This window comes from Poecile atricapillus, chromosome 3, assembly GCF_030490865.1.
Source record: "Poecile atricapillus isolate bPoeAtr1 chromosome 3, bPoeAtr1.hap1, whole genome shotgun sequence".
NCBI lineage: Eukaryota > Metazoa > Chordata > Aves > Passeriformes > Paridae > Poecile > Poecile atricapillus.
Genome location: NC_081251.1, coordinates 66,517,561 through 66,532,418, shown reverse-complemented (window position 1 = coordinate 66,532,418; position 14,858 = coordinate 66,517,561). Strand labels below are relative to the sequence as shown.

At 37.6% G+C, this 14,858-nt stretch overlaps 1 protein-coding gene across 1 annotated transcript in view; it reads right to left on the bottom strand.

The window, feature by feature from the left end:
• GRM1 (glutamate metabotropic receptor 1) overlaps positions 1-14,858 on the bottom strand; it is a 182,132-nt gene that overhangs the window by 31,115 nt on the left and 136,159 nt on the right. The window contains exons 4-6 of the mRNA XM_058835267.1: positions 11,209-11,455; positions 5,040-5,208; positions 3,024-3,150 (exon numbers count right to left, since the gene is read on the bottom strand). Of these exons, the coding sequence (XP_058691250.1) occupies positions 3,024-3,150; positions 5,040-5,208; positions 11,209-11,455 (543 nt within the window). The remainder of the gene's footprint in view (positions 1-3,023; positions 3,151-5,039; positions 5,209-11,208; positions 11,456-14,858) is intronic.

The following is a 14,858-nucleotide window of genomic DNA, read 5'->3' as shown; positions in this document are numbered from 1 at the left end:
TGTATAAAACAAAACAAAACAAAAAACCAACCAAACAAAAATAAACAAAAATCACCAAACAAACAAAAATCCCCAAACCAACTAACAAACAAACAAAAAAAAGCCCCCTCAGCAACTAACTCAAACCTCAAAAAAATCAGAGCAAATGCTTCACAGTTACAATTTTCTGGTAAAAACTGTCTGATAGTTTTCATGTACTGTTTCCCCTGCATTTTAACAGTGAATAATTTCCAAGATCAGAAGGCTAATCAATTTTTTTTAATTACTATATTCATAGTGCAAGGACAATAAAATAATCTATGATGTTTTCTGAGGTCATTAACACATCCCAAGTAACTGATGGCCCCAAAACTTTATGATTCTTTTCATAAGACTATAAAACTTCCTATACAATCTTGTTTTATTGCTTATTTAAGATGATTTATGTAAACTGAGTTTACTAGCTTGACTTTCATCCTTCTTATACTATATTCTGGTATAAAAGATTTCTCTTGGCACAAGGTCTAAGGTACTGGCATTAATGGCTATTTCTCAGCTCAGGTTCTCATCATCTGTGGTGAGAAATCCTTTGTGCCTGCTGAGTCCACTTCACTGAATTAATATTTAAGGAAAGTAATCAAAAAAAAATTTGTGTACATTTTAAAATAAAATTCAAATATCAGGAAATTATCACTGAGCAAGACAGACTGATTTAAAATGGAGAAAATTAGCTCCTTGAAAAGCATGTCTTATGAAATAGGTTAGTATGTGCTTCATGTTTCTTAAAAGGATTAAGGATTTTAGAGCCTCCATCTGTGATGGAAAATTAATCTAAAACCACATATATGTTTAGCATTTAAGATTTAAGGCAAAGGGAAAACAATCCGCACTGTGAGATATTACTGTCTGTGTCTAGATGCTATGGTGACTGTCAGGGCATGAATACAACACATAAAATCAAGCTATAAAAATGTGTTTGATGGGAGTCCTGGCAAGAAAAGAGAATTCCAAATTAAATCATACCAATGGCGACTCCCACAAAGTTCAAGAGACAGAGTTCATCTAGATAAATCACCTTCTTTTAAAGATGAGGATGGCATCAGCTTCCTTTCACAGCTTTGTACCTTGTAGTGTAGTTCAAGTAAATCCATTTTAGGGGGTTAAAAAAAAAAGGTTTTTCTTCAATAAGAAAGACTGAAGAAGCTGTGCAGGAGCAGACTGCCATTTCAATGTTCTCTAGGAAATAAGTTGATGGCTATACTGTCATTTGGCTGACGTTACTGTGATTTTAGAACAGCAGCAGTCCAGTCTCCTTGCTGAGAAGAAACACAAATCAGCAGGTCATCTACTGATTTCATTAAAAGTTAATAGATTGCAACATGCCCCAGAGATTTTTTCCAGCACTGATTCTTTCCGCAACTCTTTTCAGCAGTGCCTGTCATTTTGACATGACCCCTTTTGAGCTACTCTGAGCAGCTGGTAGCACTGAACCATGTTCCCTCAAGTACATATTGATCTCTCACCAGGTTTTTATTCTGGCTTCTTTTTAATAAATAAATCCCTTTTTCTTCCCTGAAGAGTGGATACAAACAATTCTGTGAACCTCCAAGACCAGCAAAACTTGTCTGTGTATGGATACCTGCTTTAAAATTAGCAGACGCTGCTGTCCCAGGGGCAGGAATTAAATATGAGCTTTTCAAATGGTCAGGACACTTATGAAAGTTTCTGTGGACTTTTTGGTTTCTATTAATACCACATGTCTTTCCACTGTTTGGGCCCTTACAGAATGTATTTTTCATTAACTTCTCTCCTGACAACCCACTGACATGAAACTTGAAGGGTCTGAATGATCACTGAGATTTCTGTATCTTGACAAATCTGTTTGTCAGTTTAGCTGCAAACCAGAGCAGGGGCAGGGCAGGGTGGTGGGAGTGGGAGTGGGAGGTTTGGAATAATGACACACATCTGGGATGTGACCATAATTTATTTTCCATAGAAAACCAAGACAGACAATGGGTCACATTTCCCAGTCTCTTGTGATTAATAGTGTATTTTTTTCCAGAGAAGTGACTAGCTTTCCCTTTCAAAATACATGCCCTGAGAGCTCATTTGGCTTCAGGTACTAGCTCGAAGTATCTCATGGAATTGAAGTTTGAGGATTTTGTCTATGTGCGAAATGTTGCAGAAACATCTATCTGTCATCCAGTCATGGTAAAGGACAAAGATGTGTTCAGTTGCACATTTGATCTTTGGCTAGGTGATCAGATTATTTCTCTGACTAGGAATGATGCCCTGCTGAATGCTGGCATCCAAGATTTGCAGAAGTGACATGGGACAGAGGTGCCTCTAGTCTTTCACAGTGGTACAAAGCAAACATTAAGGTCAGGGTGACACTTCTCAATGTGTTGCAGCTATTTCTTTGGGGTAATGGTTGCTGCCAAGCTCAGAGCAGATGTGCAGCTTGACCTTGATAGGTAAAAAATAAATGGAAGGATATACATATACATGTAGAAAAGCATATACACAAGGGAGACCAACTCTAACTCTTTCCACACAAACTTTATTAGGATTTTGTTGAAATTCCTCTTGCTGGTGGGTGCAATGGGAATGATCATTGTACCAGAGTCCAGTAATCAGTTACTGAAGGTCTTGAAATCCCAGATAATGTGCTACTAATTGCGTGGTAAAAATGGTCAGAAAAGAGTATCAAGTCAATATGTCAAGAATGCACTGAACTCTTGTGATAGTCACTGCTAAATTGTAGCAAATGCTGCTGAGTTCATTAACAGTCTTAACAGCTTTGTTAATACTTGTGCTAAATGAAGGAAAGGAACAGACTATAATATTTCTTCTTGGTGGAAATTTTGCTGTCTTTATTCTCTCTGCAGTTGCACTAGCTGAAAGAGTCACCCTAAACTGCACTGGAATGTGTGTGCAAATATGAACCTTTAATATTTCTGCATGCTGCTATCTCACTGTCCAGCACACAGCATTCTCCTTGTGCCCTGTAGAAAAACAGTGTGTTCAGAGGGACAAATCCTTACCTGTCAGGTCAGCATTTGGCCACCAGCCGAGCTCACAGGCTTTACACGTGAATTCATCCTGAACAAATTCATTCTCCTTGCAAGCAGTGCAAATCCAGCAGCAGCTCACTTCTCCTTTCCTGATCACCTGCAATACAAAATATATCCTTGGTTCTGATCCTCTATCAGACAACAAGGAGGCACACACCACCACCCCCCAACAAACACATAACACAATAAACTGTTTAAAACATTACAGGATTCCTGTGTGTGGCACATTTCAAACAGCTAGAAAACATGAATCATGATTTTGTATCAATCCTTGCACTAAAATTTGTGCTTAGGAGTTCAAGGATAACCTCTGGGGACAATTTTATTTTGTTTTGGGGAGAGCTGTTCTGAGTTAAAACCATTTTCTCTCTGGTACAGAGGCATGGTGAATGCCACATTTTCAATCAAACTTGAGACTTAATCTGTGACGTGGCAGAGGTCAGGACAAGCAGCTCAGCCCACGCTTAATATCTACTGCATAGTAAAAAGCAGTAAACAAAGTCAAAGCTTATAACACAGAGTAATTAATGCACATAAATATATATATATACATGTACATACAAGCACATTCACATACACATACATTCCAATTTATGTGGAAGTCTCTTTGAGGCTCACTACACAAGTGTAAATGGAAATTAAAATAAGAACGAATTACAAAACATCTTGCTTAAAGGTTCTATTGGGTTCTAGCAGAAAAAAAATTAAGCAATGACCAACCTCATGCTTTGGAACACCTCTTTTAGGGACAAATGTTCCTGAAAACTTTCTTTATTTGCTGTGAGGGCTGCTACATGTAATGATCCAATGCTGAAAAGATTATTTCCTTGTCTTGATTCCTAGTTTCATTACCCTGGGGCTGAAAGAAAGATTAAGGGTATCTCTGGCTCCTAGGGCTTTCACAAAGACTCTGGCCTTGTTTGCCAGGAAGGAGGAATCCAGCCTTTTCTTCCAGATCTTCCTCTCCATCTATATGCAGAGACAAGTAAGTAGTGAAATACAAAATGTTCGTTTTATTGAATACTGGCTTTGTGGGCTTTTTCTCGTTGTTAACATTTCCTCATGCAGTCTGTGGAGAGAGTCCAATAGACTTCAATGAGAGCTGAAGCTGGCATTTTGTATGCATGGTGTTTACATATACACACATACACAAACTGCACAATCTCAAAAACAGGGAAAAGATGTTTTGGAGGGTGGTAAATACCAATAATGTTTCTCCTCCAAGATGTTGTAGTATGTCACTATGCCTTTGCCAAATCATCAGTTGCTTATTGCTGAGAGTAGCAATATAGTAATAAAAAAGCTGCAAATGTGTTTATTAAATGAAAATAAAAAGGAAAGTCTGTTCGAAGGAGATTTTGCTGAATTGGCATATTTCTGTTTTAAACTTAATGCATCAATTTTTATAGCGGTGAAATGTCTTTATGTCATCCAGACATGACTGGTAGCAAATTATTTGTAGCCTGATGCAGGTGCTACTGTTTGGTAGTGAGTGATTTCATTTGTGTTTGGTAGTGAGAGTGATTTCATTTGTGTTTCCATTCGTCCTGTTGTGAACATGAGATACAAATAGGTGCAGGGTTTGTTGTTCAGTTGGGTTTTTTTTCAACTTTTTTTTGCAGGTGTAATTGCTGGAACAAAATACTGGATTCCCAAGGGTCACGATATTTTCAAGATCAGCCCCCAAGTGAATCACAGCCACTGAATGTTGTAGGCAATGACTAAGTGAAAATCTTTCTCACATAAGGTGAAATTCAAATTCTGTCACACTGGAAGATTCTGCATCCCTACAAAGGGTAATTTTAGAGAACATGGGCCTGCATATTGTGTTAAAGATATTAATCTGTGAGTCTTGCCATAATTTTGGCTTTCCTGAAGGAAAGGAAGTCCCACCCATTGGCTTGAAAGGGGCTTGCTTGGGTTTAGGAAAAAACACTGATTGGATATTCATATTTCTATAGCACAAAGTAAGTGTCTGAGGCACACCTTAATCTGGCCCTTCAGGCAAGGCTCGCTGCACACGGATCGGACCATTCCGCTCTTATTCATCTGAATCCTGTAGTCGTCAATGTTGAGCACACCCTCGTGCCAGGTCCCAATGAGGACGTAGTCATACCGGTTGGGCTCTATGTACTGTAGGTTCATGATGTCATATCTGCAAGGAAAAAACAATGAGTCACTGTCCTGCAACATAAAGGACAAAAATTTATCTTGGTCTTCTTCTTCTTCCTCTAAATAGTCACGTTATCCCTTAATACCAGGGACTTGGCTTTCACAAAAACCCCAAATCCTTTAGGATTTGCAGCAGAATCACAGGAAGTGTCAGCTCTGATTGACACACAATTGCTGATTTCCTGCCTTGCTTGCATAAAACTGTGGGTGAAAGGTTTTGTGTCCAGGAAGAACTACACACCAAAACCAGTAAACTCTGCTGAAGATGCACATGTAGGCAATGTCTGGATGCTGTGTTTTCAAATCATTTGTCAAATCTTCTTTAACCTTCACTTGGTGTCTCCATGCAGGCAGGTTGTAATATAGCCCTTGCTGGGAGCTCTTGAGCAGAAATGCTCAAACCAACCAAACTGGTTTGCCGCAAGTTAGCTGTAAGCTCTAATTTCGACCATTCATATTGTGCAGCCCAGCGTTTCTGTCAGGAAAAGTTAGCACCTCAGTCACAACATTTACTTCCTCACCCTAGGCAAGTAGGAGAGCACTTCCCAAGACTAAGGTTAGGGAAGCATAAAAAACCGCTAGAATAAACATCCAGCCTACCCCATTGCCTTCAATGTGTTGGACCTGATGTGCGTACATCCCTTATTGATAATTATTATATTAATTCTTCTACCCACAGAATGTAGCTTGATTCTTAGTAGGAAATAATCAGGAATGGGAGAATGAATTTTGGAGTGTGTAAAGAGAGGAACCACGAAAGAGGAAGAACCTCGAAAGAGGCTAAGCCCACAGCCTCATCTCTTAAGATAAGAAGGGAGAGGACTTTGTTTAATAAATGAAAAGAGAAAGAGCATTGAGAACAAGGAATCAGCATTAGAGCTGAAAATAACAAAGGATCTTATATTTTCCAAGCCTGGGATTTACTGCCTTGCTTTTCTGTACTGGATTGTCTCAGTCTCTAGAGAAAAAACCTTTTGTTTATGATGGGTGCTGTTAATCTGCATGTGCTTTAAGAATGAAAGGTAAGCTAAGAAAACTATGAGCCATAAATAAAATTGGGATGTTTGGTTGTGAGCAAAGAGAGACATCCATTTTTATTTTTCCATTTTGATGTTTAAATATGCAAAATTTCAAATCTCTGCACTTCACAGAGGGGAGAGATGCTAGAATTATTCTCTAGAGCAGAGTGATTTTATTAACTAAGCCTTTTCTTTTCTAAGTCTCTTTTAAGTTTCTCTAGTTAAAGATGATTTAAAGAAATGCATATTTACAGCTGTAATTAGACCTTGGTTTCGCAAATATGCATTCTCAGATAATTCCAGTGCCACTGCAGAGCTCCGCTGAATCAAGTGTGAAAAGGGACCCCTGCCACTGAGTTCAATGGAGCTCCAGGCAGGAGGCAGCTCCACTGGTTGGGAATTGGCCACTAATCAAGGCATTGCTTAGGAAAGGGGTAAATTTCAAGTTCATTAACGAACAGTTGCTTCTCATATTCCAGTTCTTCTAAAGGAAGTACCTAAAATAAGAAATGCTGCTTTCAGTCTTGTGAAGAATCAGGATAACAAGAAGCAGTGAGAGTCAAGCATTTCATAATTGATACTCAACAGACAGGACTAAAGCTCAGCAGAAATGTGCATGCCTCTTCCTAGCAAGGAAAATGTACTTGGATTTTAGATTGACCTTATATTAGACTGATACAAAATCAGTTACTCTGGGCTGGAAAATTAATTCAGGAAGGGGAATAAAAAAATATTAAAACTTCACATTCCCCTAATGGAATTTTTGAGCCCACACACATTTTTTCATTTTTACAAAAATACATCACAAAGCACAGGGTGACATTAATGCAACATCAATTAAGAGTTTTTCTTGTGTTCTTGTAATACTATTCCCCTTCCTATAGGTTACCTGTCAAAGAGTAAAGTATGTAGATTAAAAGCTCTTACACAGTCATGCATTATGACAAATTGTAGTACAATGTTTTCAGCTTTGATATGCAGCTTGAATTTTAATTGGAAATATGTGGTCTAGCAAATACACTTGGTATATGGAGACATGCTTAAATTGTTTATCTTTTCCTGATTTTTCTAAATGAAAAGTCTGTGCTTTGAGCAAAGACAAATTCAGTGCTGGAATACGTCCTCCTGTCCCCTTGCTCATGTATGTATAACTTTAACAATTTTAATAACTTAACAATTTTTCCATGCTAAAAATTATGACCCCAAAAGAAGTGGGTTTGCTAGGAGTTGTGGAGCTCTCAGAGAGTGAGACTTCTTGGAGGCAGTTGTATTTCACACACACAGCAGCATTTAAAGAAACCATGAAAACATTCAGGGCATAAGAAAATTAATCCTTCTTTCAATATAAGAACAAGCTCTCTGGTATATTGGGAAATTGTATGGCCCAATAGGTGGTGTCATATGAACAAGTTACTTGTAAGGCAAACCAGAATATAAATCAGATGGTCACAGGCACACTCTAATTAATCTGAGATAGGTGAAGTTACCTTTTCCATAGCCATAATACCAGACTGGTACTGATGTTTGCTATCCCAGAAGACAGGACGGAAAAGAGCAATTCTGAGCAATGCTGGGATGAAAATGGATTAAATAACCACCCATGAACTCCAAACCAAAAAGGCATATTTGAAAAAAAAAATTGTTTGCATTCAAGTTTGAAAGCTTTGCATAAGGCAAAATTTGACTATTTACTCAAAGCATTGGAGTCAATAGTGTTATCATGACTGAAACCTGAACTACTAGAAATTTTAAACTAAATAGGCTTACATGATTCCAAGTCCAAGTCTAGTTAAGATGAAATGTTCGTTAGGTGAAATTTTTCTCTTAGTTTGTGAGCCTCAGAATTTCTGCACATATCAAAGGTTCATTGTAGGGTCTGAAAGTTCTCCTGTCTGTTGTCACAAAGCATTTTATGGTCAGAGGTCTATGCAATTCATTTGTTCTAGAGAGGTAAGGTTCTTCCTACCAACCACAAGGTAAAAGGAGGCAATTGCCTAGAATAGACCAGAGTTAAAAAAGATATCTCTGTATGCCAGAGAAGGTTATTATGTTGACTATTGCATCCTTCCCACTTTCTCCAGCCATTTCGGGAAATTTGAGTGATATGATTGCTACAGGAAAAGAAAATGTGAGCTACTCAACAAAACTAAAAGTGCAGCAAATTTACCAGTATGTTCTTAATGACAGTGTAGTGAACACATACAGCTGAGTTTCCAGACTTACAACCATGTCATTTTTTCCCAGAGGCAGTGCAGCCAGCTAAATGACTGCATTTTTGCCCTTCCAATAAAAGCTTGTTTCATATTTCTGCATAAGGGATATTCAAAGAAAAGATTCTTCACAGAAGAAACACACATTTGACTACATGCTTTGTGTTTTCCACTCTCATTTTGATAAAACCTTGAAAACATGAATTGAGTCTGAGATAGAAAAACAATTGTCTCTAAACAAATGGTTAAGGTGTCATGAAGCTGTACAGGTTTTAAAACAGGAGATTACGGGAGTGCCAGACAAACATAACTACAGGCAACTCTAGCTGCACTACTCATGATGATGACAATTAGAAATTTGTGGGAGTTAATTTCTCAAAGAACCTCACAGATTTTGAAAATTATGAGAAAGGTTGTCACCTTCTAGGAATGAATATTATTCTACCTTGTGAAGTTGATTTGTCCACATGATTTGAGGACAAGATATCTAAAAAATTTTACACATTTGTGTGACATTCTTACACTTGCATAGAGAAGCAAAAAATTAGGGAATTTCATAACAGGCAGACTTTGCTATATTTAGGTGTTGTATGTGGTACTTATCTTTTCATTTTGCTGAGGTACAAAAACCCTTTTGAGTATTGACACAGTGCTATGGTCTTTTCACTGATCCACAAAGAGACTTTCCACATGAAACTGTGGGAGCACAAACAGCCAGTCTGAAGCTACAGACGATTCTGTTAAACTACTGTATGCTGCCATACAGGGATCTGACAGATAACAGACCAGACAAGGATCAGACACAAGGATCAGACAGATCTGACTGTGCAGATCACAGTTCATATGCACATAGCCATTCTCTGATATGACATTGCCCGTATATACTGCCCATATATATTTATGTCATAAATGCCACAGATTGATCCAAGGATTACAGAATGAATAACAAAAAGGTTAATTGAATTTCCTTGCCCAAATTTGCTAGCTCCAACTGTGAAAATATAAATGAAGAGCCATAAAAAATACCCATCCCTACCTAAAATAACCTATCAAATTCTAAGGCCAGGAAATCAATAAATATGAACCTTGCTATAGACCAAAACGATGGGATGAAATAAATTCTATCACTCTGGCATACTCAGAGAAATATCCTGATATAAACTCTCTTATGTTTTGAATTCAGCAACTGTTCAATCTAATTCTATGCTTGGTACTGATGAGAGTTGTGGAAATGCTCTTGGGTGACAAAATAATAAGTAAGAATTAGGCTAAAATTGGAAAATTACATCTAAACATCAAACAAAATAGCTAAGAGACAGAAAATGCAGCATATGCAAAGCTGGAGTAATGCTTTTATGGACACAAATAGTGTGCAAAAAGCATAAAGCTATACTAAGCAGTAATTTCTCTGTATTATCTAAATTATATGTGCAAAGACTTGATTTATGCATTTGTGTCGATAAGTATTTGTTCAAATCTAGGGGAATTGCTTGCTTCTACTTTCAAAGCCTGACAGAACTGATCTGTATCTTTGTCTAAAAAATTTCTGAAGTCAACATTCAACAAGACTGAACTAACTGACTAGCTTTTTTTTACTAATTAAATGTAACAAATTGTTTAAATGTATATACTGCTGACATATGACAATAGGAAAAAAACATAACAATATAGGAAATGGTAAAACATTGGCCATCTTGATAATAAAACCTAGTACTGGAGATAAGAGGTTCTTCAAGTCCACTGTGTCTTATGAATACTCTTTGGAGGCACGAGAAGACATAAAAATTCTTTTTTGCTCCAGAGCCCTCCCTTTGTGTGGTGCTGGCACTCAGATGCACTTATGCAATAAGCCCAAAGATGGAGTGAGAGAGCCTTTTATAACACTTTAACAACAGTAGGAAAACAAACTTCAGTGAAGCAATCCCAGGGTAGGTTTCAATTAATAATGGATTTTGTACTTCAGCAGCTGAATTAAATGTATTTATAAAAAAGAAAGCAAACAAACAAAAAAAATCCATGGGTTAAAATAGAACCCACAAAACTAAATGAAAGATCTCTATCAGTGTGCTCCCATAAGAGAAACAAAGGTGATATCCAAGTCCACAAAGCTGCTGCTTTGCCCACTGCTTGGGGACATCCTGTACCTGTACATGTCTGCTGTGGGGGGTAAACTATAGCAGCTGCCATGCCTGGGGACAGACCCAAAATGAATGAAACACAGAAACTTCTGACAAAAAAACCCTATTATTTTTCCTACTCTACACAGACCTATCTTTAAATTCTGGGACTGATCTAATTCTATTTGGAGTGAAACAAATGAAGGAGATCATAAAGGAGCTTACCAATCTGTTGATTGGTAACCCTGGCAAGGTTTCAGCAGTTGGAAAAGGATGCTCTCTACAGCCCTCTATTCAAAACCACGTCAAGTAAACGCTTCGTTAAATTCCAGTAATTGCCAATAGGCTTTACACATACTAAAACCCTGGTGCTGAGACCCAATAGTACCTTGCACACCTGAAGTCTGTGAGTAACAAGGTTTGTCATCTCCTGCAGCACTAGAAATTTTTAGGTTATACTGTACTTCTCATCCTGATATAAGATACCATGTGTTACCAGTGTTATTCCTGGCTGTTGGAAAGACTGGTCCATGCTTCATGTTTCAGAAAAAAAGCCAAAGAAATCTACATCACCAAACAGAGTACCATTCCCACTTCCCACCCTCTGGTTTAATTAGTTGAGATGAAGCCTCTTTACCTTCCAGGGGCATCTCCCTTTTCATCAAACCAAACTTCTTCTCCAGACACACCAATGAATGAGGATTTGAGGAGGAACTCCAAGAGCTTGCTGCCATCAATAGGCTTCATAGCATCACAAAGTCCAACATGTCCGGGGCAAAGGGAGTGATGCATATTTTGCAGACCATAAGCCATAGCATATATTGCATTGATGACGAATCCCATTTTACTGTCCTGCACATAGTTTTCTTCTAAGCTCTCATTGCCTACAATAGTAAGAAAAAAGTGTTATTATAAAAAAAGATGAAATTACATGAAAATGTGAAAAAGCAATGATATAACAAAAGGGATTTGCTTCTTTCCCTTATAAAGCTTTAGAGGCATAAACAAGGTATCAGTCAGGGATTTAAAATAAACAAATAAATAAATAAATTAATTAATTAATTAAACACTTGCCCACCACCACCCCAGAAATCTTGAATTCATTAAAAGTGAAATTCTTCATGTGAAAACACCTGTTTAATCAAGTTGTCATCTTTTGTTTGTTGTTTTATGAATTTTTCCTTGTCATTCCACAATGTTACTTATTTTAGGGAAGGTTATTCAAGAGGATAGCTTTCCACTGGAACAATTTTTTAAAGTAATTTCCTTGACAAATTGACTTTTTGCTACATTTGAAGATTTTTTTCTTTTTTAATCTCATGTTTTTGAGGGTCAAGATAGCAATGTCCCTTTCTTTCAGTGTTAAAAACAGAATGTAAATCAGCATCACCTCTTGAGTTATCAGAAACAGTCATTTTAGTTAAAAGTGGCCATAGATATGCCAGTATGGGATTGCTACAGAAAGTCAATCAACATTTGTAACACTGAGTTTTGGTGTAACTGCAGCCTGAGCAGACAATGAAGTCTCCTTCTTCTGATCATAAACAATGTGCCACCAGAGTTTTTCTCCACACGTAGGTTTTCCCTCTGATCTGCAGCTGGGCTGGCACCGTCAGAGGCTGCTGTTTTTCAGCTGCACTTCACATCAGACCCTGCTCCTGGGCTGTTCCCTGCTTGCCTTCTGCCAGCTGAAGTGCTGCAGAACACCCAGCACCGACCCCCAGGCACTGCAGACCTGTGCTGCGGGCTCCCCAGGCAGCTGGAAGTAAGAAACCTCCTTGGTTTGTTTAGTTCCCCTTGAGTCATCACAATATGCTCTGAACTGCAAGTTGCTTTTATCTGCAGGCCTCCCACGTTACTCAGTGTTTAATAGGCAATTGCAATCCAGTCTCTGTTATTTTGTCTCGGTAACACCTTGTATACACCAGGGAAGTAGGATGTGTTAGAGACTAGGTGTTAACTGACACTTCTGCAGTCCAGGTTGAGAAGATATTTGTCATTTTAATATGATAAAAGGAGGTAAAAATCTGCAAGTTCACCAAAACTTTCAAGACAAAAAATAGTTTCTTACCCTAATGTAGCTATGATATGGCTTTCAAATCAAACCATGAAGACTGTCCTTATATTTATCATTGTAACAGGCTCTGATTTGGTAGGTCTTCTCAGCTTATTTGCCCTAAAGCTCAGAAATTTCAGCTGGGAATTCATTAGGACAAGAGAGATCCCAAATGCAGGGATGCCTATCTTGCTTTTCCTGGGTTGCATTGAAGCTGGGCAAGAAAATTTTGCCTCAGTAACTATTTTCCAGACGAGCTTAACATAGCAAACAGATGTGATGGTGAATTTAAAAAGCTTTGTGAACATAGCACAATTTGACTGAATGAGTTCATGTGCTCCTCACTACCATACATTCACCACCAGCACCGCCAAACAAGGAGCAGCTTGAAAGAAAGCAGAAAGAAATTCTTTCCAGAGGCAATGTATCTGGCACTTGCTTTGTGAGAGAAGGTTCACAGCTCCCATTCAAATCATGTGAAATGAACACCATTCATGCTGAGAAACAGAGAAAGAATAAAAACCTCGTATGCTAGGTGACAGAACATTCACCCAGGGAAGCAGAGAGCATGCCAGTGCATGTGCACCCTCACTTATGTACAGCATAGCCTCGACATCTCTATGCCTGTATATGCTAATTTATAGTCTCAATAAACTATCTGCCTGTGTGTTTCATCAGCTGATTAGTTCCATAGGATTAGCACACTGTGAATTTATCACTGATTCTTCTTTCTTGTAGCTAGAAAATGAAATAGTTCTCAGTCCCTAAGTGAATGATATGGAAAGAACCTGGGCTTGGCACAACTGTCCTCTCTTGAAGCCTCTAAGCAGCGGGTAGTGGAAGAGATCACAAAAAACAGATAGTGCACAGCCCTCACTAGCTACCCTCTTCTACATGAAAGTTTATCTCAGATCTTCCTTAATTTTTTAATTAGTTAAAGAAAAGGAGCACAAACATCAGTAATGCTTGCAGAAGATAAGGATAGCATCCATGTGTTTCCTGAGGCAAACCTTCATGTGGGTGATGGAGGTAGAAAACAAAATGGAACAGGACTTGCCAACATTTAAAAATGTGCAATTTCCTTCATGTATGTATTCACTCAGCAAAACATGCTTTCAATTGTCGTATTTCAATATAATATGCATACCTGCAAAGAGAACAAATATTTGATGGTTGAAGGATTTGCTTTTGACCATTTTGGAATGAACAACTAAATTAAGGTTGCAAGCACGTAGTCCCACACTGCAGAGATGACTGCCTTAATGTCATCTATAGAAATAATTGTATTGTAGTGAAAAGTAACACATGAATTGTCTCCAGGTCAGTAATATAAAAAAATCTTATATGTAAATAGTATATTTTCCAGTAAATCCAGAATGAGAAGTCATGCTTTCCCTAAACTTAATTTCCCAGAGTCAAAATCCACTCTGTTTTAATCATTATAAGTTATAGATACACTGACACATTTGAATTTGTAAAATTGGCTTAAGACAATCAGTAAGAAATGTGTGGAGTTTTAAAACAAAAGAAATCATGTAATTGTGTTCAGCCAGAGACAAAACAATGTTCAATTAAGTTTTCATAGGGCAAGTTTTTAATAAATGTTAACGTATTGCTAATTTGTCATGGGCTACCTCTATAAAGTTGCATTTTTCCTCAGTAAGTATATGAAATGTAACAAAGAGCAAAGCAGAACTCTGAACAGTGAAACTTTTATTTTTTTCTTTGTTTCTCAGCCCTTGGAAGAAATCATCATTGACCTACAAAGACTAATAGAAAAATATTTTGTTAGCTTTCTTCCTTTTTTTTGTTATTTTAAATTTTATCTAAGCAAAGAAAAACTGTATGTCATAAGTCATGTGAATACCAGATTAATTGAAGTAACTCAAATTAGACCATTAATTTTTGGATGACCTTGAAGACTTCAGGTGTCCTAAATATCATACTTACTTAATTTTCTATTGGGTGTGATGCAAGTCTTCCTTTAATAATTTAAGAGCTTCTCAGTAGTCTGGGTCATTTTTTTTATCACAGTTTTGAATTTAGTCTGTTTCTGTCAGTAGATCTTGGAGGACAAGGACAGGTACACACATACGCTACTAATCAGAAAGGAAAATAAATAAAAAACGACAAACAAAACCCAACAAAAAAACCAAACACCAAAACCAAACAAACACATTTTGCCTGACACAACTGAAAAATGCTCCCAATAGTGCTAAAAGTGATACTGA